The sequence below is a fragment of the Tiliqua scincoides genome, chromosome 5 (genome assembly GCF_035046505.1).
Source record: "Tiliqua scincoides isolate rTilSci1 chromosome 5, rTilSci1.hap2, whole genome shotgun sequence".
NCBI lineage: Eukaryota > Metazoa > Chordata > Lepidosauria > Squamata > Scincidae > Tiliqua > Tiliqua scincoides.
Window position 1 is genome coordinate 143,344,234 of NC_089825.1, and position 19,806 is coordinate 143,364,039.

Here is a 19,806-nt window from a genome sequence, read left to right on the forward strand (position 1 = left end):
TCCCTTTGGTAAGAGCTTCTAAGAGTCAGAAAGGTCATGGTCAGTACATTAATCCAGCAATGTGCATTGGGACCTCACACTACATGTCAATCTCATTGCAGCATCATTCCCAAGTACTACCACCATGTCCTGGCCTTGGCATTTGCTGTGAGTGAGATCAACAAGGATGCCAGCCTCTTACCCAATAGCACGTTGGGATGCAAGATCTATGAAAATGCTTACAATGCCTTAGGAACCAGCTTTGGAACAATGTCCCTCCTTTTAACAGGACAGGGGAACCCCCTGAACTACCATTGTGGGGGGAACAGGAAGCTGGTGGCCATCATTGTTGGGCTCACCCCCCAAAACACCAAGCAGATGCCCCATATCCTACTTATCTATAAGATGCAACAGGTATGTGTAATTGTCTAGATGGAGAGGTGCAACTCCAAAGAAATGAGATATTCCTCATCTCTTGGTTCAAAGCTAACTGCACTATCTATTCCAACACACACTTTCCAATGTTGATGCCTTCTCTCTAAAAGCACTTTAAGAAAGGGGGATCAGAATGGGATAATGGCAGAGGTGAGGAATTAACCTCTTCTCTGCTCACATCATATACAAATTAGCCGAGTGTTAAACTCTTTAATTGGAAAAGTATGGGGGGAGGGGGCTTTGGGGTGAAGAAGCTCTAAGAAACCAGGGATCCAAAATTCAGGCTTTTGCACCAGCTTTAGAGTGCCTTTTGCCCTAAGCACCAAGGGAGTTCCCAGGCAGAAGGATTTATTGCCCTGATTTTACAACACTGCAAGGCCATCCTTATAAGTACCAGAGCTGTTACTGCAACACTCCACTGAGTTGCTTTGGGGAACCAAAGGTGCCTCTGGTCTCTTTATTCCTTGATAGTTGGGGTGAAAAGAGACATCTTCTGGGCCTTGGCAGAAGAAAGAGAGAAGAAACCAAAGCAAGTGGGGAAGAAAAGGAAGATGAAAAAAGACCTGCCCTTTTTGGATTCTGCATTAGGGGAAGGTTTTTTGCTGGCATCTCAATGTGATTGAAACACATCAATATGCAATGAATCTTTTGCCTTCAGCACGTATTTGAGGCGTTCTCTCTTTCTGAACTTGAACAGTAGAGAGAAATATGTGATTATTCCATATTATATTCCCACCCACCCTCAACCCTGTCTGACCTGCTGTGCCTTTAAGATGGAGCATCGAACAGTGCAATCCTATGCGTGTGTTCTCAGAAATAAACCCCATTCGGTTCAGAGGGACTGGCTCCCACCTAAGTGCATATTGAATTGCCAGGCCTTACTAGTCTGTCACTGACTAGGTGCAATGTGACCAGCCACTTTGAATGTATCTTTATCTCCATTCCTATGGATGTTCCAAGATGAGGAAGGAGCAGTGTTCTTTAGTATCGTGTAGTATTGCAGGGTGCAGAATCCTTGGATTTTTAGCCTAATATATACAAGAAGATCAAATACCATGAGACCAAACTTCTCCCTTGTTAGTCATTTGTCATTTATATTCAGGATTAATGGTAAATGTGTCATGTCAAAGAAACCATTCTTTTCCTTCTTAGATGACTTGTTGACTATTTGATCTCATGACTATTGGAGCAGTCTTACCTGTGTCCCTGGAAGTTTCAGTTCAAATATTTTCTTTGTCAAAAACTCAGGTGTTCACTCATGCCAATGGTTCTCATTTGCAAGGGCACTGTTTCTCAAACTGGACTGGGACCCACTAGGTGGGTCATGAGCAAATTTCAGGTGGGTCACCATTCATTCCAGTATTTTAGACATTCCAGTATATTAGACTTGATGCCAACATGGTGTGTGACTGCATTTGGGGAGATCTGTACTTTTAACTGGCTGCAATGTATATGCTTTTAACAATGATAGTAAATGGGGCTTACTCCTGGGTAAGTGTGGATAGGGTTGCAGCCTAGGATTGTTACAAAAATTTTCCTGCTTGATGATGTCACTTCCAGCTTAATGACATCACTTCCAGTGGGTCCCAGATAGACTGTCATTATAAAAAGTGGGTCCTGGGCTAAAATGTTTGAGAACCACTGTGCGAGGGTATATCTTAAATCTCGGTTCCTGCTAACTGTCAACAATATTTATTCTATTAATAGAATAATTAACGCACATCCTATTTTACAAAATATAAAATGACGAGAAGGGGAGGGAGATGAAAGCAGGGCACCTTTAAGAGCCTTTGGACACCTTTTAAAAATATCAGTAGGAATTTCTAGAGTGACGGTCCTTCAGGTGTCCATTGCTCCCCCTTCCAACTCCTAGAAACTAAATCTCAATGCAAAGTACAAGTCTGGCCCAAGACCTTTTAGCATATGAGATGATGTGCCAAATGTTATATCCCCCCTTAACCAGTGATGCTCCAGTCTTTGGTCTTCTAATTTCCTGGATTGGAAAATGATGAGTGGAGAAGAGTGTAGTGGGTAGAGGGTCTCCCTCTTTTAATTCAGTGAGTGGGTGGAGGAGGAGGATCAGGGACAGCGAGTGGGTCATCAGGGACAAGGTGCCCCTTAGTGCCTTGCCCCTTAGTGCCTGTTTCGATCTGCGTAATGGATGTGCCAGCCTTCAGTGGATAAATGCATTTGAACTTTTATGGAGTCATGAAAGTGTGTGTGTGTGTGTGTGTGTGAACTATAATACGACACAGAATTGCAGGCTGCCACATCAAAATGTTGTAGCCAACAAGGCTCACTTTGGACCACTGACCTTGTAGGACAATTCTGGGTGTTGGTTTCTAGTATCCTTTGGACCTGAAAAGGCAAGTGTCCTCCTTGCTTTTAAACAGAACAGTACACAGCAGCTGGAAGGGGGCCTCTTTGGCAATGTCTAGGCACAAGCAGTGGATGCTTAGCAGTGATTTGGAAATGTCATCAGGAGTGTTCAGTCAGTGTGCCAGCAGGCTCCTAGTTCCATCTGTGAAGTGTTGGAGGCTGCAGTTCTCAAGTCTGTCAGAGACTGGGGCAGGGAGGGGGAGTGTCTGCATCACTCCCAGTCTACAGTATGGGAATATTGCTCTTTCTTTACCACTTATATATAGACAAGAACTGGGGGGACTCCAAGCTGGTGAATAGGGCTGGAGCGAAACCTTGTGACATCCAAGGTGGTGGGCCTCATTTTATGAAGACATTTTCACCCTGCCTTTTCCACCACCGCCACCTCTGTGGGTGCCCAGAGTAGCTCACACAGCAGTGAACAATGTTTTCATTATAAAACAATAGATAAAAAATCAGTGCAGCAAGAAAATGGCCAAAAGCCAGAGGCCACAGCACAAAAGTCATAAAAGTGTCAAGAGTAGATCAAAACATAAAATATGGGAACACAGAAATGCAGCAGCACAGCATAAAGGCAGCAAAAAATGATGATAAGCAATAAAGGGCAGCAAGCAAAGATGGTAACAAAAGCAGACATAAAACATTAAGAAAACACAGTACCTCCCCCCCCCCCAAATCCCCACCACAGCTCTACACTGCATAAATGCCAGGAGCTCTGTTCAAGAGGAGGGGGCAGTTCACAATTGATAAGGGAGGGAGTTCACTAACTCTGGTGCTACAGCTGAGAAGACCCTTCTCCTAACTACGCCACTCACTTTGTTGCGGTTGGTACATGTTAGAGGCCCCCTCTGATCTCGGGGAGCAGACCAGAATGCATGGGAGAAGGAGGTCCCTCCAGTATCTTGGTCCTGAGATGTCAAGATGAAAACCCACACCTTGAATTGGGCCTGGAAGTGGAATGGTGGTCACCAGAGCTGTGGTTTGACAGAATTATTGCTGAGCCACAGAAGCCACATGGGCCACCAGGTCCTGGGCTAACTGAAGTTTCCAGACCATATCCATGTTGAGCATGGAGCAGTAATCTAAATGGGATGTCACCAAGGTGTGGACCACTGTGCTGAGGTCCAATCCATTTGGGTATAGCTGCAGATGGAGCACCAGCCAAAGCTGGGCAACCCCCCCCCCCCCAGCCACAGCTACCATCCAGGAGCAGCTGTGGAGCCAGGAGGACCCTCAAACTGCCCCAGCTCCTGTACAGGGAACGTTATCCCATTCAGAAACAAAGCAATTGTTTACTGCTTGTATTGTGGATTTCTAGTCCAAGAGGACCCCTGTTTTCTTTCTGGATTTAATGTCAGCTTATTAATACAACCTAGACAATGCTCTAGCACCCCCCCCCCCCCAGTATTTGGTGGAAAAAAGTGAGCTGGGTATCATCTGCATACTGCTGGCATCCCATTCCAAACCCCAGATGTCCTCTCCCAGAGGTTTCATGCAGATGTTAAACAGGAAAAGGAACCAAATAAACCCCTGCAGCACCCTGCATGACCACAGCCAGGGTGTCAAACAGGCCTTCTCCAGCACCACCCAATGGGACCCGTCAGCAGGAAAGAGTGGAACCTTTGCAAAACCGTGCCTCTCAGCCCTAATCTGACCAACCAACAGGGATACACTCCCCCCATCCCCCCCCCGTCCAGTCCCTGGATCAGGTCACTCACCAGGGTGACTCAGGCCATCTCCATTCTGAAGTCAAACAGAAAGAGATCCAGATAATCTGTTTTGTCCGTGGCCCTCTGGAGCTAACACTAACGCCTGCTCCATCATCTTGCCCAGAAAAGGGAGGTTTGAAACAAATGCTGTGTCCCCTCCTTGACTAGATCTGTTCTAGTTCCTCTTCCCATTCCTTTCATTGGAAAAGGGAGACACCGTAGCCTGCCACTTTTCCTCTCCCCCACACTTCCTCTTCCTCTCTTCCTTTTCCTATCCAGGGAACGGAGAAGGAGTTGTAGAGATGAGTGAGTGGGTTGGGTGCCCCTCTGCTAATCTGCAACTGCCTCAGTTATCCTAATGAACGGACCAGTTCCTCTTGAGGGGATTTATTTTGTGCATTTTTTATTAGAATCCCATGTGGTCCACCAATCGGATCACAGTGTAAAATAGTGTTTGGGTGTGTGTATGTAAGTAATCCTCTACTGCAGCCCACCCCAGATGACCTCTCCCAGAGGTTTCATGCAGAGACATACACTGATGACTAGCCTATTCAACTTTTCAGCACCAAAGCAGTGGTCATGCTGCCCTGTGGTAAGGAAACAAACATTCCCTTACCTTGAGGAGGTCTCCATGACTCCCCCCCCCCTCATCAGAGAATGGAGCACGCACCACCTTGTCACCGCTGCATAGGTGCTGGAAAGTTGGTTAGGATTAGGCTGTAAATTATTACAGATTGGGATTTAATCCAAAACTAAAATGCCCCCCCCCCTGAACAATGACTGAGTTGAAGGAAACATTTAAACATATATTTTACAGCTGAGGAATATTCAAGGGTATGAAAGAAGATGCTAATTAGTACATGCCCAATTATGGATAAGTTTTGAGGAACAGCAAATTATGAAAAAAAAAAAAAAATCAAAGTTCCATTTTACAACTGGGTGTAGCTGAGGTTCAGCGAGTAAATCCCATCTGCTTGTTTATGTATCTTTGATTAGTAGTGCACTCATTCCAAAAATTTTGGGGGCATGTACTATTTCCCTTCTTCACCCTCCTCCCAAGCTTTTAATTCCATTAAGCCACTTCTGCCCAACGTTGCATATACGCAACAGGGATCAAATGTGTACACCTGTGCGCTGGGCAGAAACTACAGCAACACTCATTCAGAAGGACAGCCTAGTTAATCTTTGCAAGAAAAAAAAGTCAAATTTCTTTACCTTTTAAAAAGCATTTTTAACTATTTAAAACCCAGTAAAATAATGGATTTGTTATCTGAAAATCCCCTTTTGCCTTTTAGTTGTGATTTTCTCTTTATCTGGTTATGTACTATGGACTAAAATATCATGCAGGTTAAACCTCAGCACACAGGCCACAATCAGGTCAAGTCACAAGCTTACACAACCTCTGCCTCCCTGTGGTTACACATTATAGGAGGAAGTCTGGCATCTTAAATCCACCTCCCTATGATCACACATTATAGGAAGAAGTCTGAAATCTTAAATCATTGTTTGTCTCCTATTCATTGTATCGTTTTAACCCATTCTCCTACATTACTGTATTCATTGTATTGTTTTAACCCAATCACTGCTTAAGTATTGTATGCAAACCTGAACTGCCTTCTGTGTGTTGCTGACTCATTGTATTGTTTAAGTTCCCCCATCTAGGAAGCCAGCCATCAGACCCCATTGAATTTTGCTGATAATCCTTTCAATTTTTTCACACTCCAAGCACCCTGCTGGGTGGTAGTAAGCAAGCTACAATCCAGCTCAGCTCTGTTTGCAAACCCCTTTTTAAGAGAGGGCTTCCTGCCACATGCTCTCTCTCTGGCTCTCCCTCCAAGGAACAACACATCTGTGTTGTGTCGGAGGGTCCTCTACACAGGGCTCTCCCCCCCCCAACTGCTCTACAGGACAAGTAACTATCTTGCGCCTGAAACTCTTTCCCTTCTTTCCACCCCTTTTTCTCCCCTTCTCTCCCCATCTTTAGTTAGCAACTGACCAGGGACCCCTAAAATCCTTCCCTACAAACTTTCCCTTTTCTAATTTCCTCAGATGCACCAAATACTCTTTCCATGCAACCACCATAAAAACTAGGTACACTAGATTCAAGTACTAGGACCAAGAAATATCATTTTTCCATGTGCATTATGTTTACCTTTGTGCTTCTGTAATAAAACTATAGTCTTTTATTAAAAGTTATCTTTCTCTCAGTCTCCTCTTTAAACAAAAGGGAATTTCTCTGCATTACGCCCTCTTGTTATCCAGCCTACAACCCTAAGGTTCCAATAAGGGCAGTGTAATAATTCCCCTAAACAAAACAGCCCTTTTGGTAACAGATTGGGGGTCAATCAATCCTAACAACATAGTAGGAGTTTTCAGATTGCATAAACTGTTTCTTGGGGTGGCTGTTCTAGACATGCACCTCTTCTTCTTCCTCTTTTAAGATAACAATGTATGAGGAATGAGGAAATGATACTAAGTTCTCATCTGCAGGTGTTTCTGACTTTAGGGCATGGGAAGAAATGCATTCAGCTGGTGCAGGCGTCTGAGTGATGTACTTTTACTTCTGAAGATGTGCCAAGCAGGTTTAAACTGGTGTCAAATGTGATTTAGCTTGCCTAAACTCAAGGGGGTTGTATCCAAGGAATGCTACTTGTGACTTCATCCCACTGAAATGAATGGGACTGAAGTTGGCCATGAATAACTTGTCTCAGTGATGGTGCTTGGCCAGGATTTGTATTCCTTGAATACAGTCTGATGTCTTTGTGCCACTCCTATTCTCGAAATGCATCTAATTCTGCCCTTGTGTTCACACTCAGGGGAACTTTTCACAGAAGTATAACAGTACCTCTGAAGATGACGACTCTGACATAAGTGCTCCATCTCTTGAGCACACCTTTTCGTGCATCTTGGGGGTTATTGAGAGGAGGTTGGGATGCAGCTACTGTGATTGATGGATTGGGGATTTTGCACACTGGGGGAAAGGAACTACTTTGCAACTGACTGTCTTCTTGCAGGGATACACCCGAATAGCATACTCATTCTGCAAAAGGGAGACATGAGCAATTAATTAATTATTAATTAATTAACAGTATTTTTTATTAATTAACAGTATTTATATACTGCTTTTCAACTAAAAGATGACAAAGCGGTTTACAGAGAAAAACCAAATAACTAAATGGCTCCCTGTCCCAAAAGGGCTCACAATCTAAAAAGATGCAAAAGAATACCAGCAGACAGCCACCAGAACAGACACTGCTGGGGTGAGATGGGCCAGTTACTCTCCCCCTGCTAAAAAAGGAGCACCCATGTGAAAAAGTGCCTCTTACCCAATTAGCAGGTAATGTGCATGGTTGTACATGGAGGAAATATATACACAGTGGTGGGAATGCAGTCACCTCCACTATGCCAATAACACAGGCCAACACACATTTTGCTTCCTTAAACATTACACCAATTCCTGGATACATTTGGGGTGCTGATTCCAAAAATGGCATCCATTTTGCCTTATCACATCTAGTTTTGGAGACACAGCATAGCCTCTTTAGTGAATGGTTCCTCGTGAGGAAGCTGCTTGAACTATACACTATACTATAGCTCTAAAACTAGATGTGATAGGGCAAAATGGATGCCATTATTGGAATCAGCACCCCAAATTCATATCAAAACACCATAAAGTTTGGGAAGATCTCTTCTGACCCTCAATTTTGTAGGCCTGTGTAATTGTTGTCAAATGGAGTGTGAGTGTGAGTGTGTGAGAGAGATCGATTTCAATCATTCATGTACTCTTCCATGTGAAGGTTGAAATGCATGTCCGTCCGTCCATCCATGGAGGATATATCTGTAAGAATTAACCCTGAATATAATAGGCTGCAGTAGACATGGTAAGGATTGCTGCATTCTTGTCCATGCATCTAACGACCCTTGGTCGCCACCTACTGGTGTAATCTTAATTTTACAACCTATTGGGGTTTTTTAGCAATGCAGAACAGTGACCAGTTCCTTAACTGCTAGTTTTAATTCATGCTTCTGGTAAGTGAATGGGGGTTCACTTATCAGACCCTACCCACTGAGGTTTGAAAGACATACGTACACAGTTGTATCAAAAAAAAAAAAAAAAGATGGGTAGTTTTCAAGGCTGATTTGCCATGTGGTTTGGAGAGCTACCATTTCCTAAACACCCATTCACAGCCTCACTGGATGTGCAAAGCTAGTTGTTTAGTTCATTTATTTCTAGGAGAAAACCAGTGGATGAGACAGGGCAGGCATGTGCTTGATCTATTCTGTCCTGCCATTCTAAAATTAAAAATAAAATTCAGTGAAGCAGGGGAGAGAACAAGCAAGAATAAAAAGTAGAAAAGAAAAGAGAATCATGAATATATATGTGAAAGCATTTCAGGCCCTGGGCGAGTAGCAGAGGGAAATGGAATTGGATAGTCATTTCTTTCTCTCTTTTCCACTCAACAGGGATACCCATTTGGTGAACTAATCATCTCACTGGGCTTTTTCCTCATGTTCTTTATTGCAAGCATCATGCTTCAGTGCTGCCCCAGGGCTGTGCATTCCCATGGCGACCATGAAAGTCACGACGATCACAAGAGTGGACCAGAATCCCACAGCTCTTTCCGGGCGTTTGTGCTCTTTATTTCGCTCTCCTTCCATTCCGTCTTTGAGGGCTTGGCCATTGGAGTGCAGAAGGAGGAAGTGGCTGCCATTCAGCTTTGCTTAGCAGTGCTAATCCACAAGGCCATTGTGGTCTTCAGCTTGGCCATGAAGTTGGTGCAGAGTGGCACTGATGCCCGCTGGAGTCTCCTATATTTGGTGGTGTTTGCTCTGATGTCTCCTGCTGGCATTGGGGTGGGCATTGGGGTGTCGCTTTCCAATGGTAATGGGAGCAGCCTGGCTCAGGCTGTGCTGGAGGGAGTGGCAGCAGGCACCTTCCTCTATGTCACCTTCCTGGAGATACTACCCTATGAGCTGCGCTCACATGAAAGCCTCCTTGCAAAGTTCTTCATTGGCCTTGGTTTCTCTGTCATGGCCGTCATTGCCATTTGGGCATGAAGGGCTGCCAATGCTGGTGTCATCATGGGAACCCATCAACATCTTCTTAACCTAAAAAACTGTTAAACATTTAAACACCTGTGAAGGAAACTGCCCAGGAGAAAACTAAGTTTCAAGACGATACAGCTGCCTGTACGAGGCAATAATGTATCATAGCTCACTATCCTCTATCCTGGATCTACCAGGAGTCAATAATAAGCAGCACAGTATTTGCTAATGGGGCCAAAGGCTGACAGATACAGTCATGTTTTCTCATTTTTCTACCGCTCCATGAAAGTCAATGTGGAATACGGAGAGACCTTAGGCAATGAACTTGGGATTCAGCAGAGGCCTGGATAATGGTAAAATTGGAATAAATGCCACTTAAGGAGTTTGAGTGTGGGGAAAAAAAAAATTGTTGGTTGTGTTGTCTGGTTTTGGCCAAGGCTGCCAGGGCAGTTTACACTGGGAGCTTTGTATACCTAATTCACTCAGCAGAAAAAAGCAGCAACCAATGGGTACTGTAGTGCCAGACTGCATCAAAAAGGTGAATAACTGCACAATCAAAATGGCTTTCATTTCATTTAAAAAAAAATCCATTGGAATCAGTGGTGTCACTAAGGTTCGCGTTACCTGGTGCAGGATGTCAGCACGTCATCCCCCCATGCAGTGGGCAGGGCAACACCCCAGGTGATGGGTGTGGTGATGAACCATCACTCCTGTTTTTTTGGCTGTACCTTTTGATAGAACAAAGATAGAACACATTCTGCATGAAATTGCGCATTGATTGATATATGATGGTATTATCCCTCCAAAGTGCGATTTTAGTCACTAGTGGTGTCACACACACACACACACACACACACACACACACACACACACACACACACACCCGGGTGTCAATTTACTAACACCTTATTGCAGCAGTTCTCAAACTTTTAGCACCGGGACCCACTTTTTAGAATGACAATCTGTCCCAAGACCGAGCAGAGGTGATGTCATGGTGGAAGTGACATCATCAGGCAAATTAAAATAAATAAGTATAAATAATTAAAGTAAAACAAATGATTAAATAAGCAAGAGCCAGCCTCATCAGCTGAAGCCTCTGTTTTTTTGGATCCTTATTAGTGGGGGGGGGGGGAAGCTGCCTTTTGGAGCACTTGTTTAGCTCCAGGTGCATAGGCTCAGGACCATTCTGGGAGGCTTGCACTCTCCTTCACCTGATCTTCCACACCAGCCAAGGCATGTTTGCTTACTCATGAGTAAACGCAACAGTGAGGCTTAGTTTTGCTTTCCATAGGGCTCAATGCATTCATCTGCTTGGAGGGAGGGTCTTCCTTCTCAGGTGTTTTTGGGGGCTGCATTCATTGAATCTGGACCATTCTGGTGTCCTTGGATTCCTCTCAGCCTGCCCTTTCCAACAGACTAAGACAAGTTTGCCTACTCACGAGTAAATGTGTGATACAGCTCACTTTCCATAGAGAGCCATGCATTTTTTGTCATCTTTTCTTGGCCATAACTTTTGATAGAAAGGAGATATTTCACTCTGGTTTTTTGCATTGCATTCTGCTCGAAATTCCACATTCAACAGTATAAAATATGTTGGGGTTACTCCTAACCACTGCAATTTTAGCATGTCACCCCCAGTGCACGTCACCCCCCCATGCACATCACCTGGTGCGACCCGCACCCCCCACACCCCTAACGATGCCACTTATTGGAATTGCTAATTTCTACTCTACAGTGGTAAGTTGAAAAGAATTCAGCGCAGGTCCAGTGTCATCACTTCCACGGACCTCGACTGTGGCCCTGAGAGTCACTGTTTTCCAACAAAGGAATTAAAACTCTCAATATGGGAACTCCACAGGGCTGTGTGTTGAGTCCACTACTTTTTAACATCTACACTTCAAATTGCACCAGTATTTATTCCAGCAACAAAATCATTAAATTTGCGGATGACACCACAATAGTGGGGCTCATCTCTGAAGACGATGAGTCTGCATATCGTGAAGAGGTACAACGGCTGTCTTTATGGTGTAAAAACAATAACCTTATTTTTAACATCAATAAGACAAAGGCGTTTATTGTGGACTATCGGAAAAGAAAATCTGATATTCGGCCCTTGTGTATTGAGGGCATTTGTGTAGAGCAGGTGAACGAGAGTAAGTTTCTGGGGATCATCATGAAGAAGGATTTGACATGGAGTGTAAACATCATGGCTCTGGTCAAGAAGGCCCAACAACGGTTGTACTTTTTGAGACTCCTCAGCAGACAAAGATTGTCTGAGATACTGTTGGTAATTTTTTATCGCAGCCACATAGAAAGCACTCTTTCTTATTGTCTCTGTGTTTGGTTTGCGAGTTGTACAGTGGCGGAGAGAAAAGCGCTCCAGAGGGTTATCAACACCGCTCAGAGGATTGTTGGCTGTTCCGTCCCTTTTTTGGAGGAGCTTTATAGCACAAAGTGCATGTCGAAAACCCAAAAAATTCTGAGAGATCCCTCGCATCCTGGTTATCAGTTTTTTGAACTATTGCCTTCAGGAAGAAGATATAGGGTGATAAGAACAAGAACGAGAAGATTAAAGAACAGTTTTTATCCCAGTGCAGTGTCTAGATTAAATGCAGGGGTACAGTGCTATGTTGAACAGAGTTTTAGCAATGTGGTGATTGAATATAGGTAGTCTGTCTGACTTTGTTATATTGTTGTTTTGTGTGGGTCTTGTCTTGTTTTACCTGCAAAAGCACCTAATTTCGTTGTAATTGTGTATACGGGTACAATGACAAATAAATATTCTATTCTATTCTATTCTATTCTAAAAAGAAAAAAATTGAAAAACTGCTGAATTAGAATTTGTCAGGAATTTTGACTACAGTGGATTTGGTTTGAAGAAAGGTGAAGCTTTTGTGTCTCATTTCATTGTGAAATAACTTACACTCCCATTCTATCTACATTCCCAATCCACTGATGCAGCTGCACCATCAAAGCACCTACTATATCCTGTGTGTGTGTGGGGGGGGATATTTCTGGAGGTCTCCTCTAGGTAAGGGAACATTTGTTCCCTTGCCTGGGGTAAGCCTTTGCTGCCATGATGGATCTACTCTGACCTATCAAGTGTGCTCACTCAAGTGTAAGTGGACCTGCAAAAGTGGATTGAGGCCAGAAAGGGGGATAGGATAAAATGGAGCTATTGTCATCAGTACTGCCCATTCCCTGTTCTCAAAAAACACATACCTCCCTGACTCTGTCTCCACCTTGTACCTTCCACTCTCTGTTCTGCTCACCCCAGCTCACCCCTAGTGCCACTGTATTGGTGCCAGGGCTGTTCAGGAGGCCACTAGCATGTAGCTGTGGTCACTTCCTACTAGTGGCAGTGGCCTGGCTGTGCTGAATGGTGGATCGTGCTTTGTGACTGCTGTAAAAAGCTTAGTATACACCTGGAATGCAAATTCAGGCAGAGCAACTGGCCCATAGGATTAGACCATTATTTCAGACAAATTTCATGCATTTGATCTCATGAAACAATAATCATTCACTGTATGAGGGATCAATGTGATCACCTGCATGGTAGTTATCTAAATCATTGCCTTCTGTTAGAGAAGTCCCAGGGATAATCTGAAACCACCTTCAAAATTCATAACAAAAACAACTGACTCCACCTCAGGAGCTGAGGATAAAATGTGCTCCATCTGCACTTCAGTTTTTGAAGAGCCAGCTATGCCCTGCAGCTCTGAAGTATTCTCTGTAAACAGCAGATTATCTATTGCTCGACTGTGAAGACTTCATGGGAGAAGCTTTGCAGTGGTGGTTTGCTGAGCTCCTCTTGGGTCGTTTCTACACGTGATTGATGGTTCGGTTCATATTCATAGGAAAGTTGATTGAAAGCTGCGGGACTGAGGTTCATATATGCTCTTGCTCAGATGGTCAACATTGCTGCTGCTGCTGCAGCTGCTGCCTCATGGGGTCAGCAACAACTGCCATTCCAGGTGGGGTTGGCAGAAGAGCGCCTATCAATCTCCCGATGTTTTTATTGCTGTCTTTGCCTCTCTTGCAATTCTTGACCAGGTAGATCTCTCTTTTAAAGAAACTCCAGATGCGTTTACCGTAAAAACAAAGTAAGTTGTGTTGTGGTTTTGATGTCGAGTAATTCTGATTAAAATTAGTTTTGTAAATATAGAAAAATTCCTTGGGTTTTGGGACTGGTGGCAATAGTGGAAGCAGTAGCAGTGGCACGGAGTGGGTTCAGGTTCACATGAGCAAAAAGACCCCTACACCTAGAGAAGTGGAATGTCAAGACGAACACTAGGCTAGAACTCGTTTGATGTGCCATGCTAATTATCCTTGTGCAGAGACTTTGCTTTCCAGGAAGGAACATAACATTTGCCTATGCGAGCTGCAGCCGGTGCTCTAGAGTGGTTTTGCTAGTGGGTGTGCTTTTAAAAACATGTAACATGAACACACATGGAGGAAAGCTAATATGCCTGCAGGTTCGAGTGTGGGGGCCAAAGGCACAACTTTGTGGAATGGCAGACAAGAACAATGGGGCATGATGGTGATGGTGTAACAATAGATCACCTTTATTGTGGGGATAATATCATAATAATAGAAATGCGGGGTCAAAATAAAAAGCAAAAGAGTGCATTCACCAGTCGCTCATACAAGTGACAAGAGCCTTTAGCCCAAGGCTTGGCTGCAGCAGTGCACAGGCCACCAGCACCAATATGCTATGCCCCCTGAATGGTTTATTTTTATTTTTTTATTTTATTGATGTTTAATTTTTTAAAGTATACATTCCAGTTATATTTACATAATCATAGATCAACAATCTTTCCCTCCCTTTTTTCCCCTCTTCCCATGAACGACCATTAACATTAAGTATTTATATCTGCAGCCATAAGCACACCTTTTGGATTTTATCCTTTATAACAGTATTGCCCCCCCTTCCCTTACCCATCTTATATATCTCAACCATTTCTTTTTTAGCTTGGTTTTCTTATCTTCCCATGTCTTATCCTGTTTCAGTATTGATACTATGTCTGATTGTATCCATTCATATAAATACCAATTCCATTTTTCCACAGTCCATTTTGGTGCATCTTTCCACCCATATGCTGTAACTGCATGGATAGCTAGAATCATAGCTTTGAATAAATCCTGATTATGTTTTTTCACTTTATTATTTCCCAAAACTCCCATAAATAACATTTTCCCAGAGAGCTCCAGCTTAAGGTTACATAATTCCTCCACCTTTTCAAATATCAATTGCCAAAAATCAATTACCTTAGAACATTCCTACCAAAGATGGGCATAATAACCCTTTACCCTCCTACAGTGCCAACAATTTGAATTCCTTCCCTTAATCATATAAGCCAGCTGGGCAGGTGTCCTATACCACTTCAATATTAATTTCATCTCCAATTCTCTAAATTTTTCCATTCTATTCTCCAATATTCCTTTCATTATTCTGTCTATCTCCTGTACTGACATTCCCACCTCTCTTTCCCATTTAATTTGTATTAACCTAATCATATAGTCTCTATCTTTATTCATGAAATTGTATAACTGTTTTGCCATACCCTTTTTATTATCCTCTTTAAGACTATATATTTTTTCAAATTGAGTATCCTCTTCATTCAAAACTCGGGAGTATCTTTGTTTTAAAATATTATATAAAGCCAAGATCCTTAACCAGTATTTTCCTCCCACTTTTTCCAATAATTCTTGTATAGGAGTCAATATCCCCTGAGGATTGTATAAATCCTTCACTCTAAAATAACCCTTTTCCTTTAACTTCTCCCAAAAAGTTTTTTCAACCTTTTTAAATTCCTCACTTAAAAATTCAAGTGGGGTCCATTTAGAAAATTTTGGCATCCAATTGGGTTGCATTTTCCCCCAAACTTTTGATGCTAACTTTCTTGGTCCTATTGTAATTTTAATTTCCTTTTTCACTTTCTGTGTAAATATTCCAAAATTACCTCCTCCTCTATTTATTGTATCTTCCCATCTCACCTATTTATCCAAATTTTTCACATCTATTTCCATCAACATCTTAATTTGAAAAGCTTCATAGTGTGGCAATCCCCATCCTAAATCTTCCTGTGGTGAATATACAACTTTCCTTGAAATTCTAGCTTTCTTCTTCCCAAACACCCAATTTTTTATTTCTTGATCCCATATAAGTAATTGGTTCCTGGGAATCCACTCTGGAAGCACCTGAAATAGATATAGCATCTTAGATAAAATGAACATTTTAATTGCCCTTATCTTCCCCAAAATGCTTAAATATCTATTATTCCATTGATTTAATTTCTTTTGTACCTTCCTCCATGTTGTTTTATAATTTGCATCCACCAAGTTTTTGGGGTTCTTTGTTATCATTATTCTTAAATATTTAATTCTCTTAACTCCTAATTTCATACCTGTCAACTTTGCTATTTCTTCTTGTTCCTTTAACTCTATCCTCCTAAACATTATTTCTGATTTCTCAATATTTACCCCTAAACCAGAGTATGATTTAAAATCCTCTAAAATTATCATTAATTCTCTCAACGCTTCCAGAGGATTCCCAAGAACCAAAAGTATATCATCTGCATATAAATTTAATTTAATTTCCTCCTTCCCTACCCTATATCCTTGTATTCTAATACTATTCCTGATTCTATCAGCTAAGGGCTCCATCGCTAAAACAAACAACATTGGGGATAAAGGGTATCCCTGTCTTACTCCTCTCTGAATTTGTATTTCCTTAGTATGACCATCGTTAACTTTAATCATGGCTTTGCCTTCCTTATAGATTTCTTTTAAAGCATTCAAAAAAAACCCCTTCAAAACCAACTTTACTTAGTACTTGAAATAAATACCCATGATCTAACATATCATGAAATATATGTTAATTTAATTTAACATATATTAAATGCCTAATATACATCTAATTTCAAGAAGGCAAACCTTCCATCAATACTTCCATGATATAAAGTATTAGTAACATTCCTTATAGGGTGTCCAATGTATCTTCCCTTTACAAAACCATATTGATCCTCTCCTATTAACCTTGGGAGCAGTCTCTCCAGTCTATTTGCTAAGATTTTTGCAAAAATTTTATAGTCCTGATTTGCTAGGCTAATAGGTCTATAAGAATTAGGATCCACCTGGTTCCTCATTTGTCTCAAAATTATCATAATTTCAGTATTTCTCCAAGAATCTGGTGCTTTCCCTCCCCTCAATATCTTATTAAACAAACTCTGTAGTTCCAGAGCTATTAAATTTCCAACCATTTTATAAAATTCTGCTGTCAATCCATCTAAACCTGGTGACTTCCTATTTTTTAACATCTGTATAACACTCAAAATTTCTTGTTGTGTAATATCATCATTTAATACTAACAAATCCTCTTCCTTAATTTTATTGACTATAACTTCATCAAATGGTTTCCCTTCCTCCACTTTAAATAAATTGCTATAAAATTTTTCAAAAATCTCTCTTACCTGACTATCCTTATAAACCTTCTTTCCCATTTCATTTCTCATGCACATTATCTTTTGTCTTTCCTTTCTTTTCTTCAGATAATTTGCCAAAGTCTTCATCGAGCTTATATTTATTCTCTGATACTCATTCTTCACTAGTAGATCCTTTTTCCATAGAGCTTATATTTATTCTCTGATACTCATTCTTCACTAGTAGATCCTTTTTCCATAGGGCAAATTTGTCTAATTCTTGCAATTCATCTTTCAACTTATTCAGCTTATCTTGAGTTTGCCTCCCCATCTTCCTTTGTAATCTGTTCTGTAATTCTGTTATCTCCTTTAATTTTTGTTCTCTTTTAATATTCATTTTCTTCCTAAAATATGTTTCTTTAGTAATACATATTCCCCTAACTACTGTTTTTGCAGCATCCCATACAATATCTTCCTCTGCAGACCCTTTATTTTCCTTAAAATAATGCTGTACCCCTGTTATTAAATCCGCCCTGTCCTTCTGTTCCAAAAATATTTTATGGTTAAACCTCCAGCATCTAGCGTTTTGCTCTTCCTCCAAACCAAACTCTATAATAATTGGTGCATGATCAGAAATCCATATAGGCCCTGTTTCCACTCTATTAACTTCCATATCATTAGTTTCTTTTACTAAAATATAATCAATACAAGAAAATTTTTTATACCTTTTCGAAAAAAGTGGGCTGCTTTTCTTCCTGCAAGAGACTAAATACCTCCTTCAATCTCCATTTATCTAACTTCAGCTTCCTATTCTTCATAATGTTTTTTATTAAAATCACCTACAACCATCAAATCACCTTCATAAAATGATTGTAATCTTTGGAAAACTTGATTCAAAAAAGAAGTTTGACCTTTATTAGGTGCATAAATATTTGCTAAGGTATACTTCTTACCATTCATACTAAATTTCAAAAAAATAAATCTTCCCTCTCTATCTTTAGATATCTCCAACATAGTTATATTCATTCTAGAATGTATAAGGATGGCCACACCCCTTGCTCTCTTTGTTCCCCTTGATTCTATTTGCAAACTCCAGACTGGATTATTCACCAATGGTCTTAAATCCCTCTTACTTTTATGAGTTTCCTGAATACACAAGATATCAATCCCCAAATCCTTTGTCATCTTATTTATTCTATACCGTTTAAGGTCTGAGGCCAAACCATTTACATTTAAGGAGAGTAATTTAATCACCCTCCCCATTTTTTGTTTGTAACCAACCCCCTGGTGTGCTTTCTGGTCTATCATTTACTATTTTTTGCTGGTCGTTCTTCCCCCCATAGCCCGAAAAAACCCTTTTTGAGGAGTTGGGTAGGGATTCAAAATCCCCCCTCTTTTTGTTCCTTGAAAAGAGATTCTGCTTTCCCCCTTCTCACCCCCTCTATATTTCAATTCTTTCAACCAACACAGACATAAGAAAAAATTATTTTAAAACATTATACTTCAGAAGATAGTTTCTTTCTTATTGCTTATTCAAATTTATATAATAATCCTCAGTCCATTTCCTCTTCTCCTTCTTCCTCTTCTTCGGCTTGAAGAGTATTATCTATTTTAAGTCTATGAAGTAACTTCTCAGCTTCAGATGGATTCCTAGCTTTCAAGAGTTTGCCATCTTTAAAAATCAAAATAACAGCTGGAAAACAGAATACCATTCTCATATAATTTCTGAGCAAATGGTCTCATAAGCCTTCTTTCTTGAAGAGTTTCTGGTGATAAGTCAAGACGAATAGTTACTCTCTGACCCTGAAGTTGTAAATCTTTGTCCTTCCTGAGTCTTCTCCAAACATAGCTCTGTATTTTTTCCCTTGAAAAAGCCATTGTAATATCTCTTGGACTATTTCCAGCAGTTGGTTTTGGTTTCAAGCTCCGATGAGCTCGTTCAAGATCTTCTTCTTTTATAGTTATTCCTAATTTTCTAAAAAATTCAATTAAAGTATTTTCAAGATCTTTAGCCATAATATCCTCCGTTACTCCTGATAGCCTCAAATTTCTTTGTCGTTGACGGTCTGATAATAAAGCAACTCTTTTTTTTAGTACTTGTATTTCTTTCTCATTATTTTCACTTTTTTTACAGCATTAGCTGCAGCTGTCCTAGCTATTTTTAAGTCGTCTGATAATTGTTCAAATTTGTTTTGTAACTCCTTGAGGTCTTGCCTAATATTTTTTTTCCATATTAGTTATCAGTTCAGTCAATTCTTTCATCTCACACTTTGTCGCCATTTTGCTTGGTTATTTGCTTCCTTATTTTGTATTCTTGAGAAAGAAGCTTTAAATATCTTAGAACACTCACCAAATCTTAACAGCTGCTCCTTCAAGCCTTATCCTCCCTAAATTCATTCCTTTCAAGCTTATCTTCAAGTTGTCTTAGCTGTAAATAAGTTTTAATTAAATGTATCCTGGAGGGCTGCGTGAAAGGTGTCTAGCCTCGTTGGCGCATGAGCAGAATCGCCCCCACCGGAATGAATTGAACGTATCCCCCTGGACCTACTCTGATTTATGTCAGCAAAAAAGCTGGCGTAGATCTAAGTAGGCCACCTGGGGACCATGGTGCAGCAGAGTAGCTACGATTAAAAGTTCTTAACTTACTTCTCCGCCATTTCCTGGTCCCTGGTCAGCCCGTAGCATACAGTGGAGGCTGTGTCAACACCACTGCCTGTTCTGGGCTGACCTTGGATAGAATCAGGCACTAAGTTATCTCCTGATTTAAAGGTGGGTGCAAAAGGTGAAAAATCAGGAGTTCAGCTTCCCTTTGGAAAACAAAATCCTCACACACAAAA

General features: G+C 41.2%; 1 protein-coding gene across 1 annotated transcript in view; it reads left to right on the forward strand.

The window, feature by feature from the left end:
• The window catches only part of LOC136654040 (zinc transporter ZIP2-like), a 41,960-nt gene extending 32,400 nt beyond the window's left edge, over nt 1–9,560 (forward strand). The window contains exon 4 of the mRNA XM_066630900.1: nt 8,967–9,560. Coding sequence (XP_066486997.1) covers nt 8,967–9,560 — 594 coding nt within the window. The remainder of the gene's footprint in view (nt 1–8,966) is intronic.
• Nucleotides 9,561–19,806: the final 10,246 nt, after the last annotated feature.